This window comes from Lepidochelys olivacea (genome assembly GCF_965140295.1).
Source record: "Lepidochelys olivacea isolate rLepOli2 genome assembly, chromosome: 8".
NCBI lineage: Eukaryota > Metazoa > Chordata > Testudines > Cheloniidae > Lepidochelys > Lepidochelys olivacea.
The window spans coordinates 55,765,831-55,784,076 of record NC_140418.1 but is presented as its reverse complement, the minus strand read 5'-3'; the positions used below and the strand labels follow the sequence as shown (position 1 = coordinate 55,784,076).

Here is an 18,246-nt window from a genome sequence, read left to right as displayed (position 1 = left end):
AAAAAAAAAAAGCTGTCCTATATTTCAAGGACTCTCTTGAAAGGTATATGATGTGATAATTTGCACAATGTACTTTGTATGCAACAAGTTTAAGTTTATACTGTGCCTGTAGGGCTCTTAGCTCTAGTAAAGAACAGTGTCTCCTTTACTGCTTTGAATGCAACAACACTGCTTTATCTTTTCACTGTGAAGTACCAAATCTATGCTACCATAAAAGCTCTTATTTTCAATTCAGTTGGTGATTAAAATGTAATGGTGACTTAGATATGAAACAAGTAATTAATACTGGCACTAGTACGGTCACAAGAGGTAAATATGGCATGGCAGTGCTGTGTTTAATGCTGACTGATTTCAAAAGGAAATAGCATGAAAACTTTAATCTAAGGGTTGTATAAACTGACGGCCACATAGCACACTGTCAGCATATAACAAACACCATCATCATTTTAAATGGAAGTAGTTTAATTCCCAAATTTGTTATGCTGTTTATCTACCAAAGTAAGCCAAAACACTGGACAGAATCTTTGTAAATAACATCTAGTTAGGGTGTGTGTATTTATTTATGTGTATAAACAAATGTATCATATGAGAAATATAATGTTGTTATGTACCCTGGTAAGCTGTGGAAGGGTAAATCTATTCAACAAGAAAAAAAAGTTTTGCATCTTTGAAAATCAAGCCAAGAAAAAGGTATTGCAAGGGTGGCTAAAGTTCAGCCTCTGATTCATCTAATACCTATGGAATTGTACAGCATGTCTCAAAGGTACTTCCATCATTAATACAGCCATGCACGGAGACTAAATATCTTGGCATGCAATGCCCCAGCTTGATCTGAGCAGCTCTCAATAGGCCGCCCATCCGTAACAAAAATGTGAGGATGGTTGCATTCTTCTCTGTTTTACTTAAGCTAGGTGTGACCCTTCGGTTGTTAGGGAGCTCCCAATGCAGCCTTTACTTGGGCAAAGTTTGGGTATTTGGGGGGTATTGTTTTAATTCAATAAGCATTCATTTCTATTAAAATTATGGAGTGTAACTTACTTTGCTCTGGGTTGATGTACTAATCCTGGGACCTCTTTGTTAGATTTAAGTCTTACATTTGAACTGGCACTTTTTTCCTGAAACACACAAACACACAAATATAATCAGCATTTATTAAACATACTTTCTCTATATTTGTCATCAGAATGTTACTCTCCAGTACAGAGAAACCAGCTTCTGCAAATGGATTTGTAAAAATACAGGTATTATAAATAAAACATTAACCATAAGGAAACCAAATAAAATCTTTAAGGAAATCTAGAACAGTTCTGTAATAGTACAGCTAGCAGCCTACAGATACTCTTGTTAAAAATGACAAACAGGGACCTGAAGGCTCAGAGGATTTATAATAGGACACAGAACCTTGGGCCTCCAGTCACTGGTTCAAATCTAACACAGACTAGTAGTGATCAAAGTTGTTACTATCAGATGACTGTCTAGTGGCCTGTGCAAAATCTGAGTCTAGTTACTCGTAGACAGGTGATTACATGAAAAGTAGCACTAATTGGCAACTTTAATGAGGTGGTGAGGCAAAATACTGAATGGTCGCAGAGACTGAACTAACCTTTTTTACCTGTAGAGTTAGCTCTCTCAAAACAGGGCTGGAGTTAAAGACTTCCGTCTCCCAGGCTGTCAATTCAGCACCTTGTTGAAAGTGCTAAGATCACTCTAAGGGTATGTCTACAGTATGAAATTATTTCGAAATTATTCTAATCAAATTTTCGGAAGCTATTTTATACATTCGGTCCACTAAAGTGCGTGAATTCGGCTGAGTGCGTCCACAGTACCAAGGCTAGCATTGACTGTCGGAGCGGTGCACTGTGGGTAGCTATCCCACAGTTCCCGCAGTCCCCGCCACCCATTGGAATTCTGGGTTAAGCTCCCAGTGCATGATGGGGCAAAAACATTTTCGCGGGAGTTTCTGGGTGTGTGTCGTCAGTCACTCCTTCCTTCGTGAAAGCTATGGCAGACAATCGTTTCGCGCCTTTTTGGCATGCAGACAGCATACTGCTTTCAGCAGACGGTGCACCGCTGCTCTCCTGCTACTATGAATCCACCTCTCATTTCCTCTCATCTTCCTTTGTAATCTCTATCATCTACTCTTTCTCTTCCTCATCGAACGCTTCTGCTGCCAACTCTGCTCAGCCATCGTGAACCAAGCAGCACAGCTTCCGCCGCCAACTCTGCTCTCCCACTATTGCCACGCTTCTGAGCTTCTCCATGTTGTCTGTCCTGGGCTCCCACCTCCGTGAAAGCTACAGAAGGCAACCATTTACCGTCTTTTTTTGGCTACCGTGAACTGAACAGCACCTCTTCTGCTGCCACTCTGCTCTCCTACATTTCGCGCCCTTTTTCCAGGATTACCCGTGCAGGCGCCATAGCCATGGAGCCCAATCAGATCTCCGCTGCAGTTTTGACCACTGTAAATACCTCCCGCATTATCCAGCAGTATGTGCAGTACCTGCAAAACAGGGCAAGGAAGTGTTGACAGCGCGATTACGATAATGATGAGGACATGGACGCAGACATTCCTAGAAGCACAGCATGTGGCAATTGGGAGATCGTGGTGGTGTTGGGCCAGGTTCATGCTGTGGAACGCTGATTCTGGGCCCGGCAAACAAGCACAGACTGGTTGGACCGCATAGTGTTGCAGGTACGGGATGATTCCCAGTGGCTGCAAAACTTTCTTATGCGTAGGGCCACTTTCATGGAACTTTGTGACTTGCTGTCCCCTGCCCTGAAGCGCAAAGACGTCAAAATGAGAGCAGCCCTCACAGTTGAGAAGCGAGTGGCCATAGCCCTGTGGAAGCTTGCAATGCCCGACAGCTACCGGTCAGTCGAGAATCAATTTGGAGTGGACAAATCTACTGTGGGGGCTGCTGTGCGGCAAGTAGCCAACACAATCATTGACCAGCTGCTATCAAGGGTAGTGACTTTGGGAAATGTGCAGACCATTGTGGATGGCTTTAATGCGCTGAGGTTCCCTAACTGCAGCGGGGCGATAGACGGAACGCATACCCCTATCTTGGCCCCGGAACACCGGGGCAGCCAGTACATAAACTGCAAGGGGTACTTTTCCACGGTGCTGCAAGCACTGGTGGATCACAAGGGACGTTTCACTGACATCAACGTGGGATGGCCAGGAAAGGTGCATGATGCTCACATCTTCAGGAACTCTGGTTTGTTTGACCAGCTGCAGGAAAGAACTTACTTCCCAGACCAGAAAATTACTGTTGGGGATGTTGAAATGCCTATAGTTATCCTTGGGGACCCAGCCTACCCCTTAATGCCGTGGCTCATGAAGCCGTACACAGGCACCCTAGACAGTAGTAAGGAGCAGTTCAACTATAGTCTGAGCAAGTGCAGAATGGTAGTAGAATGTGCGTTTGGATATTTGAAAGTGCGCTGGCGCAGTTTACTGACTCAGTTAGATCTCAGCACAACCAATATTCCAATTGTAATTGCTGCTTGTTGTGTGCTCCATAATATCTGTAAGAGTAAGGGGGAGACATTTATGGCAGGTTGGGAGGTTGAGGCAACTCGCCTGGTGTCCAGTTTCGCACAGCCAGACAACAGGGCTATTAGAAGAGTGCAGCACATCAGAGAAGCTTTGAAAATCAGTTTCATGACTGGCCAGGGTACGGTGTGACAATTGTGTTTGTTTCTCTTAAATTTACCGGCACCTCTCTATATATGAAAGGAAATAAAGTCACAATCGTTTAAAAAAACGTTCTTTATTATTTGTTGCACAAAACATTGAGAAAAATCAGAAGATAGACAAGAGAGGGGGGTATTGGATTAGGGGGGTGTAGGAGGAGGGAAGGACAAATCCAGAAACCAAATCAAAATTTAGGATATGCCAGCTTTCTGCTGCTTGTGCAATCCTCTGGGGTTGACTGTGTGGGTCCGCATAGCCTCTCCCCCCGTGTTCTTGGGCATCTTGGTAAGGAGGCTATGGAACTTGGGGAAGAGGGAGGGCGGTTATACAGGGACTGCAGAGGCAGTCTGTGGTCTTGCTGCCTTTCCCGTATTAGATCCACCATACAGCGGAGCATGTCAGTTTGCTCCTCCATGAGCTTGTCCATAGCATCCTGCCTGCTCTCATCGTTCACATCCCTCCTCTCTTTGTATTCATGTAATGCTTTAAGCGACTCCGCAATTGTTTGCCTCCAGGCATTCAACTGGGCCCTATCAGTGCGGGAGGACTGCATGAGCTCGGCAAACATGTCGTCCCGAGTTTGTTTTCTCTGCCTTCTAATCTGGATCAGCCTCTGGGACAGAGTAGACAGGGTCCACGTTGAAACATTTGTATCTGCTGCAGGAGGAGAAAAAGGGAGGGTAGTATTTTAAAAGATACATTTTAGAGAACAAAGGGGACACTCTTTCTCAGTGAAACAGGCAATTCACAGTACACAGCACATGTTCTTTCTGTACAAGGTCTCATTTTGCTTCTTATACTGAATTGCCTGCCACTTTGGTGTGAATAAGCCATCACATGCAGCCAGGCAACAGAATTCAGCTTGCAGGCAGCCATGGTAAGCCCTAGGGGCACGTGGGGTTCTGCTTCTTCCGCATTCATTTCAGTACTTTCAAACTGCCGGACACCCTTTCCCATAGCAAACAATGCCTGGTGGGTTTGCTATATAAAAGGAGGGCCTGTGGGCTCTCTGGGATGATCGCTTCACACAACACCCTCCCCAGCCCACACACCGTGTGGCTCTGATGAGGCTCTGAGCAGGGATGAGCCCTTTAAACTAAACGCGAACAGCCCAGCGCAGCTGAGTTTCCCCCCACCGCGTGGCTCCAATTAAGCTCTCACTCACCAGAAGTGCCTTCTCCAGGATCATGATCCGGGAACATGCCTTGGGAGTTGGGGGAGGCTACTGGCTCCAGCGTCAAGAATAGTTCCTGGCTAGGGGGGAAAACAGATTCCCCACTTGCTGCCTGTGTACCGTCCTCCTCCTCTTCGTCCTCCAAAAACTCATCCTCCTCACTCCGTGCTACTCCCCCCTTGCAGATGTCCATGGACAGTGGTTGGGTAGTGCTGGCGTCACCCCCCATAATTACATGCAGCTCACGGTAGAAGTGGCATGTATGGGACTGTGACCCAGAGCACCTGTTCGCCTCCCTGGCTTTTTGGTACACTTGCCTGAGCTCCTTGATTTTTATACAACACTGCTCTGTGTCCCTGGAATAGCCTCTTTCCGTCATGGCCCTGGAGACTTTAGCGTATGTATTTGCATTTCTTTTTTTGGAATGTAGTTCTGCCATAACAGATTTGTCTCCCCAACATGCAATGAGATCCAGTACCTCCCATTCGGACCATGCTGGAGCTCATCTGCGAATCTGGGACTGTGTGGTCTCTTGTGATGGTGGACTCCACATGGTCGCCTGTGATGGTGGACTCCACATGGTCGCCTGTGCTGGTGGTGACCAAACAGGAAATTCAAAAGTTCCTGGGGCTTTTACTGCCTACCTGGCTAGTGCATCGGAGTTCAGAGTGTTGTCCAGAGCGGTGACAAGGGAGCTTTCTGGGATAGCTCCCGGAGGCCAGTATTGTCAAATTGGGTCCACAGTACCTGTAACCCAGAACTGTGATCTCGATATTAGCGCTACTCCACTTGCCGAGGTGCAATACAGAAATTGAATTAAAGAGCCCTTTAAATTGAAAAAACTGGTTTGGTTGTGAGGACGGAATCAGTTTTATTTCGAAGTAACTCGGCTAATTCTGAAATAACCACGTACTGTAGACCAGGCCTTACATACTAAATTGCCAAGCTCTCTCTTTCTCATGCACATGCACACTTCAGTTCTTTTGTAGTTCAAAACATGTGTGGGTGGATAAGTAAAGCAGCAGCAGCAGCAAATTATTGGGGCATGGTAATTGAAAGAAGTATCTTTGAAGAAACTTCTTTACATAGAACTGTTAGAGCTTTAAATTAAAGTCAACTCAATATTAGGAGTAAACTGTAGGCATGCATTTGTCGGAGTGCAGCTGATCAGAGGCAGCAACATGGAGAATAAAAAATTCAGATGTGGTTATTAAATTAATAAAGGAGCAGTTATGGGAGATTTTACCTATTCAGCTATAAAATAAGACAGAAAGGGACAAAAGAATAAATCAAGCAATATGCTTACGGGCAGGTACACAACTGTGTCCTGTACACAGAATAATTAAACAAAAAAAGGCAAAAAAGAGAAAATCCTTGGTTTAGCTTTGAGTCAGCATTTCAAGGTAACACCTTGTTTTCAATACAAAAATTTGCTATGAATCAAAACTTGGCGTACAAGGTATCACTTACTGTAACAACATTTGGAAAAAAATAGGGTGATTTTTTACTTAAATATTATTAAAGTGATTTGCATTAGAGAAATCTGACAGTACAGATGGTGCAGAACAGGCAAATGTTAGTCTATCAACTGAATAAATCAATCTAATTTCCTCGGCACTTTGCTGCTATGACCATTTTTGAAAAGATAAACTAAAAAATTAATTTAAAAAATCTGAATGGATCAATCACTTTAAATTATTTTTAAAAATAGGCTGGTGAGTTACTTAATTTTAAAAGTAGGCCATTATACAGTTAATACTTGAATGAATAATTCCACAAGGAGTGGAAGCATCAACTTCTTATGCATGCTTGACACTTTTTCTGGTGCAAATTACTGTAACCTCTCTGAAAGGACTGCAAACTAAGTGGTGTCTAACTTGAAAATGAGTTATTAAAATTCAGGAAAAAACAAGCCTAAACTTGGGCCTTCACTCATATCTTTACACCTTACCAGTCATTATCTTACCATTATTCAATGGTATAATGCTGAAGCATCAGGATAAAGACTGCATCCCACCTTCTGAATTCATTTGCTTTCATAGCATTTTTAAATCTTGCTTCAACAGTTATTTGTAGATGACTTTTTTTGCATGTGTGTATGTAGGATAAGCCAATAAAATTGTCAAGTGAAAAAGAAGAGGAGTAGATCTCAAGGCTAATCAGAGGGAAAGAGAGATGCTAGGCTGGGAACATAACAGAAACAGAGGTACAAGATCAACTTCCAGTCTCATATACATGGCATGTCTTGCTGTTGTATCCTAAAATATCTGCTGCTGTGCTAGCCAGTATGTGATAACGGACATTGGAGACATACAGTGATGTTTATCACATATCTGGAATTAGAATACAGCCAAAAGTATGCAAGTTCAGTGGCTATAGGTGCACACCACCTAGTAATGAAAATAGAAGTTGAATTCTGTGATCCCCACTTTCTCACTCATACGCCACACCTCATTTCATACCACTTCTTGCACTCCTCCCGAAGATACACACCATGTCTCTTGTCAATTCCTATCACCAGCGCAAAGTAAAACAAGAGAGAGCTGTGATTTGCACCTTACTGGTTTCAAGCAGAGATAAACTACATCAGTGTAAATCACAACTTTCCTTGTCTACCTTTGGGGTTTGCACTAGTTTAGCTACATGGGTGGCTGGAATCAGGACAGTCCCCACTATTGACAAGGCCTTAGTTGGCTTCTGAGGAGAAACTTTTGTCAATCAAAAGCAATTAAAAGATCAGAGAAAAATAATTTGCATTTATATAGATCTTCTGTCCATAGATCTCCACACAGCATACAAAAAATAATTAACATAGCCCCCAGTGCCCTGGACATATTTTTATACCCATACTACAGATGACAAAACAGGTGCAGAAAGATTACCAAGGTCACTTTGGAAAAATTCTTGGTAGAGCTGGGAACAGATTCCCACATCTCGACTCCCAGTCCTGTGCTTTTGTGACAATTTCTATTACCCTACGAAATGGGCATCAATAATTAATACATTTCAATTATTTTATCTAATCAGAGTATGTTTTTTCTCCCCTCCATTCTCCATCTGTTGCTCAGCTAGAGTAATGGGCAGAATAAAAGGAATTACAATAAAAAAAACAGAGAAAAACAAATAAAAACTGAGCCAAACTCATTCTTGTAAGGTACTGTCTTAAGCTGGCTCATCACTATGTTTATAGCTATTATTTACCAGCAATATTTTGTAACATAGGACAAATATTTTCTCTGATAAAAACAGATTTTCAGAAATAGTTCTCCAAAGCATAAACAAAATTAATCAAATATTTCCCATAATTTGGAAGACAAATTAATTCAGTAGTAATTAACTGTCTGAATTATTATAACAAATAAAACCAACCAACCAAAACTTAAAAATGATTTGGAACTATCAAGATATGTATTTGGTGAGCCTATGTAAATATGCAGTTCTATTTATGTTACTCTTCTCCACCCCCATAAACACATACTTATTGTGTGCCGAGTTAATTCAGGCGCCCATACTGATAATATAACAAATATGCATTTGCTTTAATTTAATCTGACATCAACAGGACTACTCACAAGCATGAATTAAAGCAATTGAGGTCTTGTCTACATACAAACTTATTATTTAAGTGTTGCTTATTTCAGTTTAACTTAAACCTGTTCACACTCAACAAACTAAACTGAAATAAGCTACTTTTAAACTGAAAAAAGAATGGGTTTCCATTGGTTCAGCTATATTGGTTTAAAAACTGATTTAAGGTAAACCGGTCCGATTTTCCTGTGCAGATCAGGCCTAATCAAATTAAACTAAACCAAAATGAGTCTGGATTAAACCAAATAAGAGTTTCCACACAGCTTCTTGCAATTGTTTAACTAAATCAGTTTAAAAATCAAACCTTAAGTTAAACCAGTGCAACCCTGCATACAGGCAAGCCTATAGCTTTGCAGAACTGGAGCCCCAAATTATAAATTCTTTAGGGTAGGGACTGTGTATTGTTTTTACATGTTTGTACAGGGCCTAACACAATGGGTCTATCCTCATCGGGGTCTTTGGGCATTACCACAAAATGAAAAACAGCAACAGCAGAAGAAAGGAATGTAACAACAGTACTCAACAGCATGTAAGCATGTCAAGCCTGAGAAATCTCACAGAGAAACTAGCAAAAGGCCAACTACAGGCTCTGCTAACTAAAGCCAACATTCTAGAACCAGCACAATCTGGATTAGGCCAGGACACAGAACTGAATCTGCTTCAGTGGCACTGATGGATGATCTCCTGACAACAGGTAGAGAACAGACATCCATTCTAATCCTCCTGGACCACTCTGCAGTGTTCAACACAGTTGATCATGAGATACTGCACCCTTACCTGTGAGAGGTGGCAGGAGTCTAGGGTAATGTATTAACATGGTTTGAGTCTTCCTAGAGAGACTCACCCAAAGAGTAGTGATGGGAACCTGCACATCCACCACTACAGCCCGCACTTGTGGGGTTTTGCAAGAGTCAATTCTCTCTTCAGTCTTATTCAATACCTACATGCAAGCATTAGGTGAAATGGTCAGAGGACATGGACTCAAGTGCCAGCAATAAATGGATGATACTCAGCTCTACCTATCCTTCACCTCATATGACCACACCACTACTACCAAGATGGCCCAGTGCTTGGATGAGATCAGCTCATGGTTGAAGAACAGATGGCTGAAGCTGAACCCAACCAAAACAGAGGTGATGTTGGTGCGCAGAGAAAAGTATTTTGAGGAGTTTGCAACCACAGTGCAGTCTCCTTTTACTGAAGGTTCACATCCACAATTGGTCAATTCAGTCCGTAGTTTAGGAGTACTCTTAGATTCTTCACTGATGCTGAGCTTCCACGTTGCAGCAGCAGCAAGTAATGCTTTCTACCATCTCCGATTGGATAGGAGACTCCATCCCATCATGGGAGATGAAGACCTTTCCTCAGTTATTCATGCCTGTCTCACATCTTGACTGGATTACAGCAATGCAATATACCTGGGCACTCAGGAAACTCCACTAGTACAGAACACTGCAGCACGTCTCCTCAGCAACGTATCACTCCTGTCCTCTGCTCTCTACACTGACTTCTTATGGAATTTTGAATCAAGTCTAAGATCTCAGACCCTATGTTCAAAATGCTCCAGGGCCTGGCCCCAAGATACCAAAAGCCATTCTAAAGCTCTGTGATGAAGACTGAAGTGACAACTATGATCCTCCAGCACAATGGAACTCTCAACAATAATAGTAAAACTTGTCTGTGCAGGAGACAGAAGCTTCTCCAGGGGTGAAGACTGTGGAATGAACTTTTCCAGGAACTAAGGACCATCACAAACCTCACCACTTTCTGCTCTGTGCAAGGTGCATTTCTTTGACCCTGGCTTCTGTAATATAAACAGACAGCAAGAGATCTATTTATTAGATAATAAGAATCCCCCTACCAAAGATGTTCCATTCCACATGCTCCTCCCTCGAGAGGAAGGATGAGTACAAACAACACATGACAGATGTGTATTCGCAACGCACTATTTATTGGAAGGCGCTCAGACACCATGGTGATGAGCATGGTAATAAAAAAATATATAGAGAGAGAATACAACAGAACATGTATAGCTGTCCCACACCATAAAATGCTTTAAAAAATATATACAGATGTATGGTTCACTCTTTTTCATTTTTCTTTGGATTAAAAAAGCAACCTGTCTCAGTGATGTCTTGCTCTCTAAGGATTGTCTACAAAAGATTCTTTCATAAACGTGTTTTCGAAAATCAGTACAAACAGAAAAGTTATTTTTCTTTAAATGGTATGTAGGATGTGTGGGTGAACAATTTAAAAAACATGTTGTTGTGCTCCATGTCCTGCTGATGCAGCTGTATTATTCATAGGTTTAAAATATTCCTCCACTACTAAGGATTTAATATGACATATTTGAATGCAATAGCAATTAACACACTTTTTACAAATTTAAACTAAACTTTAAAAGGGACCTTGGCTCCCCCGCCCCCTCCCAAGATCACACACCCTGTAAGGATGTGGCAAATTCACAACATTATATCTACTTCCACACTGCCCCTTACAACATTTTTTTTTAAAAAAAGCAGAGTTTGATGCCTGAATATTTGTATTGGATATTCAACAACAAAAAGGAGGTCTTATAACAACCATGGATATTTTGTGTTACACTTCAAAGATCATCTCCCCATTATGTTGCACTTTATCACAATCAAGGTAAAGCAGTCATCACATTAAGATGATTGCATATGATAGATTTCTTAATTATTGTTAGCTCCACCAAAAAGGATATGCTATACCAGAATTTCTGGGTATTAACAGATGGCAATGACTGTACTGCCAGATGCTATTAGCATTGCGGCAACCACTAGTGCCACATTAATTAAATGTCTGTCAGTGTTTCCATTCAAACAAATTTCCAAGAGGTTTATTAACTTAATTTTAAATATTCTTTCTCTGCAGAACCTTGGCATAGAAAGACTCAGGTCAGAAGCAGATTCTTATTCCCCCCCCCCCCCCCCAGTACTAAGGTTTGTAAAAGTTCCTTTGGTTCATAATGTTTTTTAGGAAATGTATAAGAAAAATAAATAGAAAGCTGAACTTCAAACTCAGAAGCATTAACTAACGGTCCATCCTGCTAACACTTACTGCTGAGCAGCATAGTGCTTACTAATGTGAGTTGTTCCATTGACTAACATGGGACTGTTCCTGAGAGTAAAGGTGCTCAACATGCATGTCTGCAGATACTGATCTTGCAAAAATTTAAACACATGCATGACATCAATCCTGTAACTAGATACAAATTCCATCTTTAACAAAACTTAAAATTATTGATAAGGTAGACTGGTTTTTAAAAGGACATGGTTTCCAAAGCAGAGCATGTACTAAAATGGTTACCAATTTGCAGATAATAGCTTCGAGGTAAGTTACGTATTATTGTATGTATATAATTTTTTTAAACGGACACGGTCCACAAGAACTGTAGTCAGCTTTTTAAAAAATTAGTTAAAATCAGTTTCAGATACTACCAAATGCTAATTTTTGTGGACCTAGAGTCACATTTTCCTATTCTTTAAGATTTTTTTTTTCCTGGTGGAGAACAACTGCATAAAATCTATTTTGCTAATTCTTCAAAGTGTTGTCAAATTACACAAAGTGAACAGACTGAGAAAAGAGGATTTTTTCCACTTTTAACTCTTTTAGTTATAATGATCTTAGGCCTTGGATGTTATTTGTAACAATAGCAGGTAACAAATTCTCAGAAAGAAGTTTGATTTTTTAAGATGACTGTGCCTCCTTAGCACATGAGCCAAAATACATTCATTTCAACATAAACCTTAAAGGTAGCTTCAGAATGCCTTACAGCTTAATATCAGTTAAGTCTTTCAAAACTATTAAATATTTATCAATATTTTAATGACTAATATTTATATACCACTCATCATTTTGTAGGATCCCAAAACACTTCTCAAATTATATACTGGGATCACTTCATTCACTACTGAAATGAAGCAGCTTTTTAATAGCATACAACAACAGTAATTTACTATTGAAGGTCAAATATTTTCACTTTTATATGCACAATAGTACTTAAAATAAATGACTGCTAGGGAGCTTACAGGGGCATAGCTGTACAGATGCAGCTGTGCTGCTGTAAGATCACTTGTGTAGCCGCTCTATGCCAATGGGAGAGTGCTCTCCCGCCGACAAAATTAAACTACCTCCAACGAGCGGCAGTAACTAAGTTGGTGGGAGACCATCTCCCACCGGCATAGCACTGTCCACACCGATGCTTCTGTCAGTGTAATTTATGTTGCGCCGAAGAGTGTTTTTTTCACAACTCTGAGAGACATAAGTTATACTGTGCATATTTGATGGCTTTCATCTTGGCCAACATCAGAAACTGAACTCCAGAACTGAAAGTATGTATGTCTATAGCTTGAGCTAAACAACCAGACTCTGTAGCTAGAAGATGTAACAAACCCATATCCTCCATGGATCAGGCAGAGGAGGAATATATAACACACACTGACCCCTGGGATACACAGACCATCAGTTATATACTTCTTTTAAATTAAAGTAAGGACTTCAGCATCCTTTCATCAAAAGCCAAAGCTAATGAAAAACGTCAACAACATTATAAAGTCCCCAGCCTCCCTTATACACACACTAGGCTATGATAATTTTACAATGTGGATTCAGTCATGTAGACTCCTGTACACACAACCATGACAGTCAGTAGACTGGCACTGTTCCATTACTGACACATTTTGCCCCAGGCTGCTAGAAAATATGGCTCGCGTCCTGCCACGAGAGTTAAATTTTAAAGAGTACCTCATAATTGAGGCACTTGAAGCAACAATGGTGTCTGGCCTATTAATTTCACTGAATGTTTTAACATTGCTGCCTGGAGCACCTTGGTCCTTTAAAAAAAAACTTTTAAAAATACAGCCTATATTCATGTACTGTGTGTTAAAAACACATGCACAGTACTGGGTTGAAGTTTGTATGACAAGCAAAGAACGAGCCATCTACGGATTTAACAAACAGGAAACAGATTGACACTGTTTGTTAGACTATGGTCTTGTGTGTCTTATCTACCTGAAATACAAGAATGCGCCAAACACATTAAAAACAAAAACTGAAACATCTCTGGTAAAGAGCCAGGAAATCAGACTGAAGCAGACTGTTAATAAAAGCAGACTCTTCTTGAGAAGGGTAGGAAGTAACAACAAGTTAGTATTTGGTAACTTCAAGCTTCATTCAAACATCTTCAAAACATCTTCAAAATAAAAGCTGCTTAACATTATTGGTCTATTTTGGTAAATAATAAATGACAATGTAGAACCAAATCTTTGAGTCCATATTCAGTCCTAAAGAGGGAAGTGGGGGAAGGGTGCGCGGGACCATGAGAATTTTCCATGAGCAAAGAAAGCAGGATTTGTCCCATAATTCTTTGCCCTTCCATTGCACATTCTGATGGTCTCAAAACAATTTACAAATGTTAATGAAATAAGCCTCACAACATCCTTGTGAGATAGGTAAGTTTTATTATTTCCATGTCACAAATGAGGAAACAGAAACAGAGATCACAGAGGAGGGGATAGCTCAGTGGTTTGAGCATTGGCCTGCTAAACCCACGGTTGTGAGTTCAATCCTTGAGGGGGCCATTTAGGGAACTGGGGCAAAAAAAAAATAAAAAAATAAAAAAAATTGGGGACTGTGCCTGCTTTGAGCAGGGGGTTGGACTAGATAATCTCCTGAGGTCCCTTCCAACTCTGATATTCTATGATTCTATGTTAAGAGACTGGCCTTTTGAGCACGCAAACATACAGTTTGCTTGCGAAGTCATAGTAAAAATCCATGCACAACTATGGGTTTTGTTTTTTGTTGTTTTTGGAAAATCACGTCCCAGCCACCCAAGATCACACAACAAGTCTGTGCAAAAGCTGGAAACAGAACCCAGATTTCCCAGTGGAGAGTCCTGTGCTTTAACCATTAGGCCTCTGAGCATAATTTTTAGGAAATTCTGAGCACCCACAGCTCCAATTCCAGTCAGTGAGAGCAGCAGGTACTCAGCTCTTCTAATATTAAGGCCCTATATTTTTATTTATTGAAGTCTTTTAAAAATTGAAAATAAAAACTAGCTTCTGCTTAGCTTCAGCTTGCTGCTTTCAGGCAAAAACAAACAGCTGAGCCAGTGGAAAGCTGGCCAGGTGGTAATCTTAAGAGAAACTAAATAACCTCAGATCAGATGTCACTGAAGAGAACACTGGAAGATCAATACAGGGAAGACAGCAGGGTCGCAGTCTGCACGGTGCCAAACCTGCAGATGAAACAAGTTTATTACTGTGGCTACAAGAGCCAAGCTGTGTATGTTTTAAAAAAAGTCAAATAAAACTCCCTATATGAGTCTCAAATAAAACTTGGTGTGGGACCTTGTGAGAGGTATGGTTTGTAAGCTTGGTTTGCCCATGCATAAACAGCCAGCCAAACTGTATTTAAACCATTAATCTTGTTTTCAAACACCATTCCAAACTGAAACATAGGCCAGACCTAATACTTCTCCAGCATACTCACAGAAACTTAAAATGTTAGAAAAAGGAAAAACCTTGATCTACAGTCACTACTGATCTCCAGGTTTTTGATGCATAATAGGGGTGGCCAAACTCTGGCTCGCGAGCCACATGCGGCTCTTTTATTGTTATTGTGTGACTCGCAAGTCTCCCAGTCCTCCCCGATTCTCCACCTACCAGACTTGGTCAGGGGGAACAGCTCAGGACCTCTGCCTTGCAGTGAGGTGGTGGACTTCAGTCCAGCAGGAAGGGGGTTCTTGGGGCTCAGGGTTCTTGAGCACCTGCCGGGGCTCAGGGCTTCAGCAGAAGTGGGGCTGAAGCCCCGAGCCCCAGCTCCTGGCAGGTGTGCCCCGGCTCTCGAACTTCTGAAGATTGTCATATGCGGCTCGGAGGACCAGTAAGTTTGGCCACCCCGATGTATAATTTTTAAAATGTATGTATGTGTATAGTCTACTTAAACAGAGCCAACAGAACCTAGCAGTGGTATTTGACCAATTGTCATAGAATGAGACGTGTGTCAAGGCTCTGACCATGTAGATGCTGTTTTATCATTGTTTTTGTTAAGGAGCGTGTGGCCCAAGCATCCTACTCTGAGTTCTTCACCTACCTCTCACTCCATAATTTTGTTCCTTTTGTCCAGTCTTCCCCTGCAATTCCTCTTTAGCGACTGTCCATCCTTACAGTCAGCTAACTTCTGAATCTGGCAGCAGTATGTAGACTTTCTTAGAGGAATATCGAGCTCCTGGTGAAAAGTAACTAAATGAAATATTTTCAGTGAGCAGAAATATATGCACATGACCTCCCATTATTTGTGAACAGGCATGGAATCACTTCTGTTGTGTTTTGAGGGCATGATCCAAAGCCCATTAAGTCAAAAGGGAAGAGACTTCCTGAGTTATGCAGAGATGATAGTTTCGGTCATAGTTAGGATGGTGGGTTACTAGAACCTGATTTTTAAAATTAACACACAATTATGCACCTATTCTGACCATGCAAACTGCATTTTTGCATGCTCAAATTACCAATTTTTAACATCTCCATGTTACAGTTTCCTCATTTGCTACATGGAAATTATAAAAGAAGGCAGAAGTATCTGCACCAACTAAAAATTCCAGGAACCTACCTCCCACCACTCCCAAAAGCTTGTTCAACAGACAGTAATACACCTCTACCCCGATATAACACAAATTCGGATACAATGCGGTAAAGCAGTGCTCTGGGCAGGCGGGGCTGCGTGCTCCGGTGGATCAAAGCAAGTTCGATATAATGCGGTTTCACCCATAATGCGGTAAGATTTTTTGGCTCCCAAGGACAGCGTTATATTGGGGTAAAAGGTGTACTTACTACAACTAACACCCTAAATCTTTTTAAATTTCCCTATCAAGCACATAATCCATACCTAATAACTCTGGAATGCACACTTATGGTTTCCAGAGAATACCCTATTGCCATGTAATAACAGATAAGGCTTGGAGATGTTCCAGTTGGGGACAGAAACCTGCTATTTTCTTTGAGGCAATTTTGTCTATTTACAAGGAACATACAAAGTCCTGTTTTTCCAAATGCAGGAGGAACCAAAAACAAGGGATAACTTCTTTACTTGCTGCCCAAAGCCTCTTTTGGACCCTAAAGCTTTTTTCTAGCATCTTCCATTGCCACACTATGCTTACAGGCTTCTGCTTGGATTTGTTCAGGCTGTCTGTCTGTCTCTCTGATTTTGTGTTTTCCCACTCCTCTTTCCTTCCCTTCCCCATCACACACCTACATCCAAATCAATATTTAGCAAAAAACTCATGCGTCCATATAGCATGAAACTCTCTGGAGAGCATTTTACAATTTCAACACCAATGGGACAAGCATCGCGTGCCAAAAGTTCCCTTTCTCTGATATTCCTTCAGTTATTACTGTACTACCCAGAAACCCCAATCAAGATTGGTGCAGTTTTATGCCTAGCAGCTGTGAAAGCACATAGGTAAATACAGTCCCTACCCCAAAGAGCTTATAGTCTAAGAAAAATAAACAATACATTCAGAGTGGGGGAGAGGGAGATTGTCTTGTATACACGATTTTTAAATTTTTAATATTCATGGAAGTTGTGAAAGACAGGAGAGATTCCTGAGGGTGGGAAAAGGGCAAATATAGTGCCAATCTATAAAAAGGGGAATAAGGACAACCCGAGGAATTACAGACCAGTCAGCTTATCTTCAGTACCCAGAAAGATAATGGAGCAAATAATTAAGCAATCAATTTGAAAACACCTAGAAGATAATAAGGTGATAAATAACAGTCAGCATGGATTTGTCAAGAACAAATCATGTCAAACCAACCTAATAGCTTTCTTTGACAGAGTAACAAGCCTTGTGGATAGGGGGTAGTGGTAGATGTGGTATATCTTGACTTTAGTAAAGCTTTTGATACTGTCTCGTACGACAGTCTCATAAACAAACTAGGGAAATACAACCTAGGTGGAGCTACCTATAAGGTGGGTGCATAACTGGTTGGAAAACCATTCCCAGAGAGTAATCATCACTGGTTCAGTGAAGCTGGAAGGGCATATCAAGCGGGGTCCTGCAGGATCAGTTCTGGGTCCGGTTCTGTTCAATATCTTCAGCAGTGATTTAGATAACGGCATAGAGAGTACATGTATAAAGTTTGTGGACGATACCAAGTTGGGAGGGGTTGCAAGTGATCTGGACAAGCTGGAGAAGCGGTCTGAAGTAAATAGGATGAAATTCAATTAGGACAAATGCAAAGTACTCCACTTAGGAAGGAACAGTCAATTGCATACATACAAAATGGGAAATAACTGCCTAGGAAGGAGTACTGCGGAAAGGGATCTGAGGGTCATAGTGGATCACAAGCTAAATATGAGTCAACAATGTAACACTGTTGCAAAAAAAGCAAATATCATTCTGGGATGTATTAGCAGGAGTGTTGTAAGCAAAACACGAGAAGTAATTCTTCCACTCTACTCCGTGCTTATTAGGCCTCAACTGGAGTACTGCATCCAGTTCTGGGTGCCACATTTCAGGAAAGATGTGGACAAATTAGAGAAAGTCCAGACAGGAGCAACAAAATGATTAAAGGTCTAGAAAACATGACCTATGAGGGAAGATTGAAAAAGTTAATTTTGTTTGGTCTGGAAAAGAGAGAACTGAGAAAGGACATGATAACAGTTTTCAAGTACATAAAAGGTTGCTACAAGGAGAAGGGAGAAAAATTGTTCTGCATAACCTCTGAGGATAGGACAAGAAGCAATGGGATAAAATTGTAGCAAG

At 41.2% G+C, this 18,246-nt stretch overlaps 1 protein-coding gene across 4 annotated transcripts in view; it reads right to left on the bottom strand.

Moving 5' to 3' along the window:
* Positions 1 to 18,246, bottom strand: part of LOC311525290 (uncharacterized protein C1orf21) — a 195,434-nt gene that overhangs the window by 20,298 nt on the left and 156,890 nt on the right. For all 4 annotated transcript variants that reach the window (XM_084637317.1, XM_084637316.1, XM_084637315.1 and 1 more), the window contains one exon: positions 1,039 to 1,115. In XM_084637317.1, coding sequence (XP_084493443.1) covers positions 1,039 to 1,115 — 77 coding nt within the window. The remainder of the gene's footprint in view (positions 1 to 1,038; positions 1,116 to 18,246) is intronic.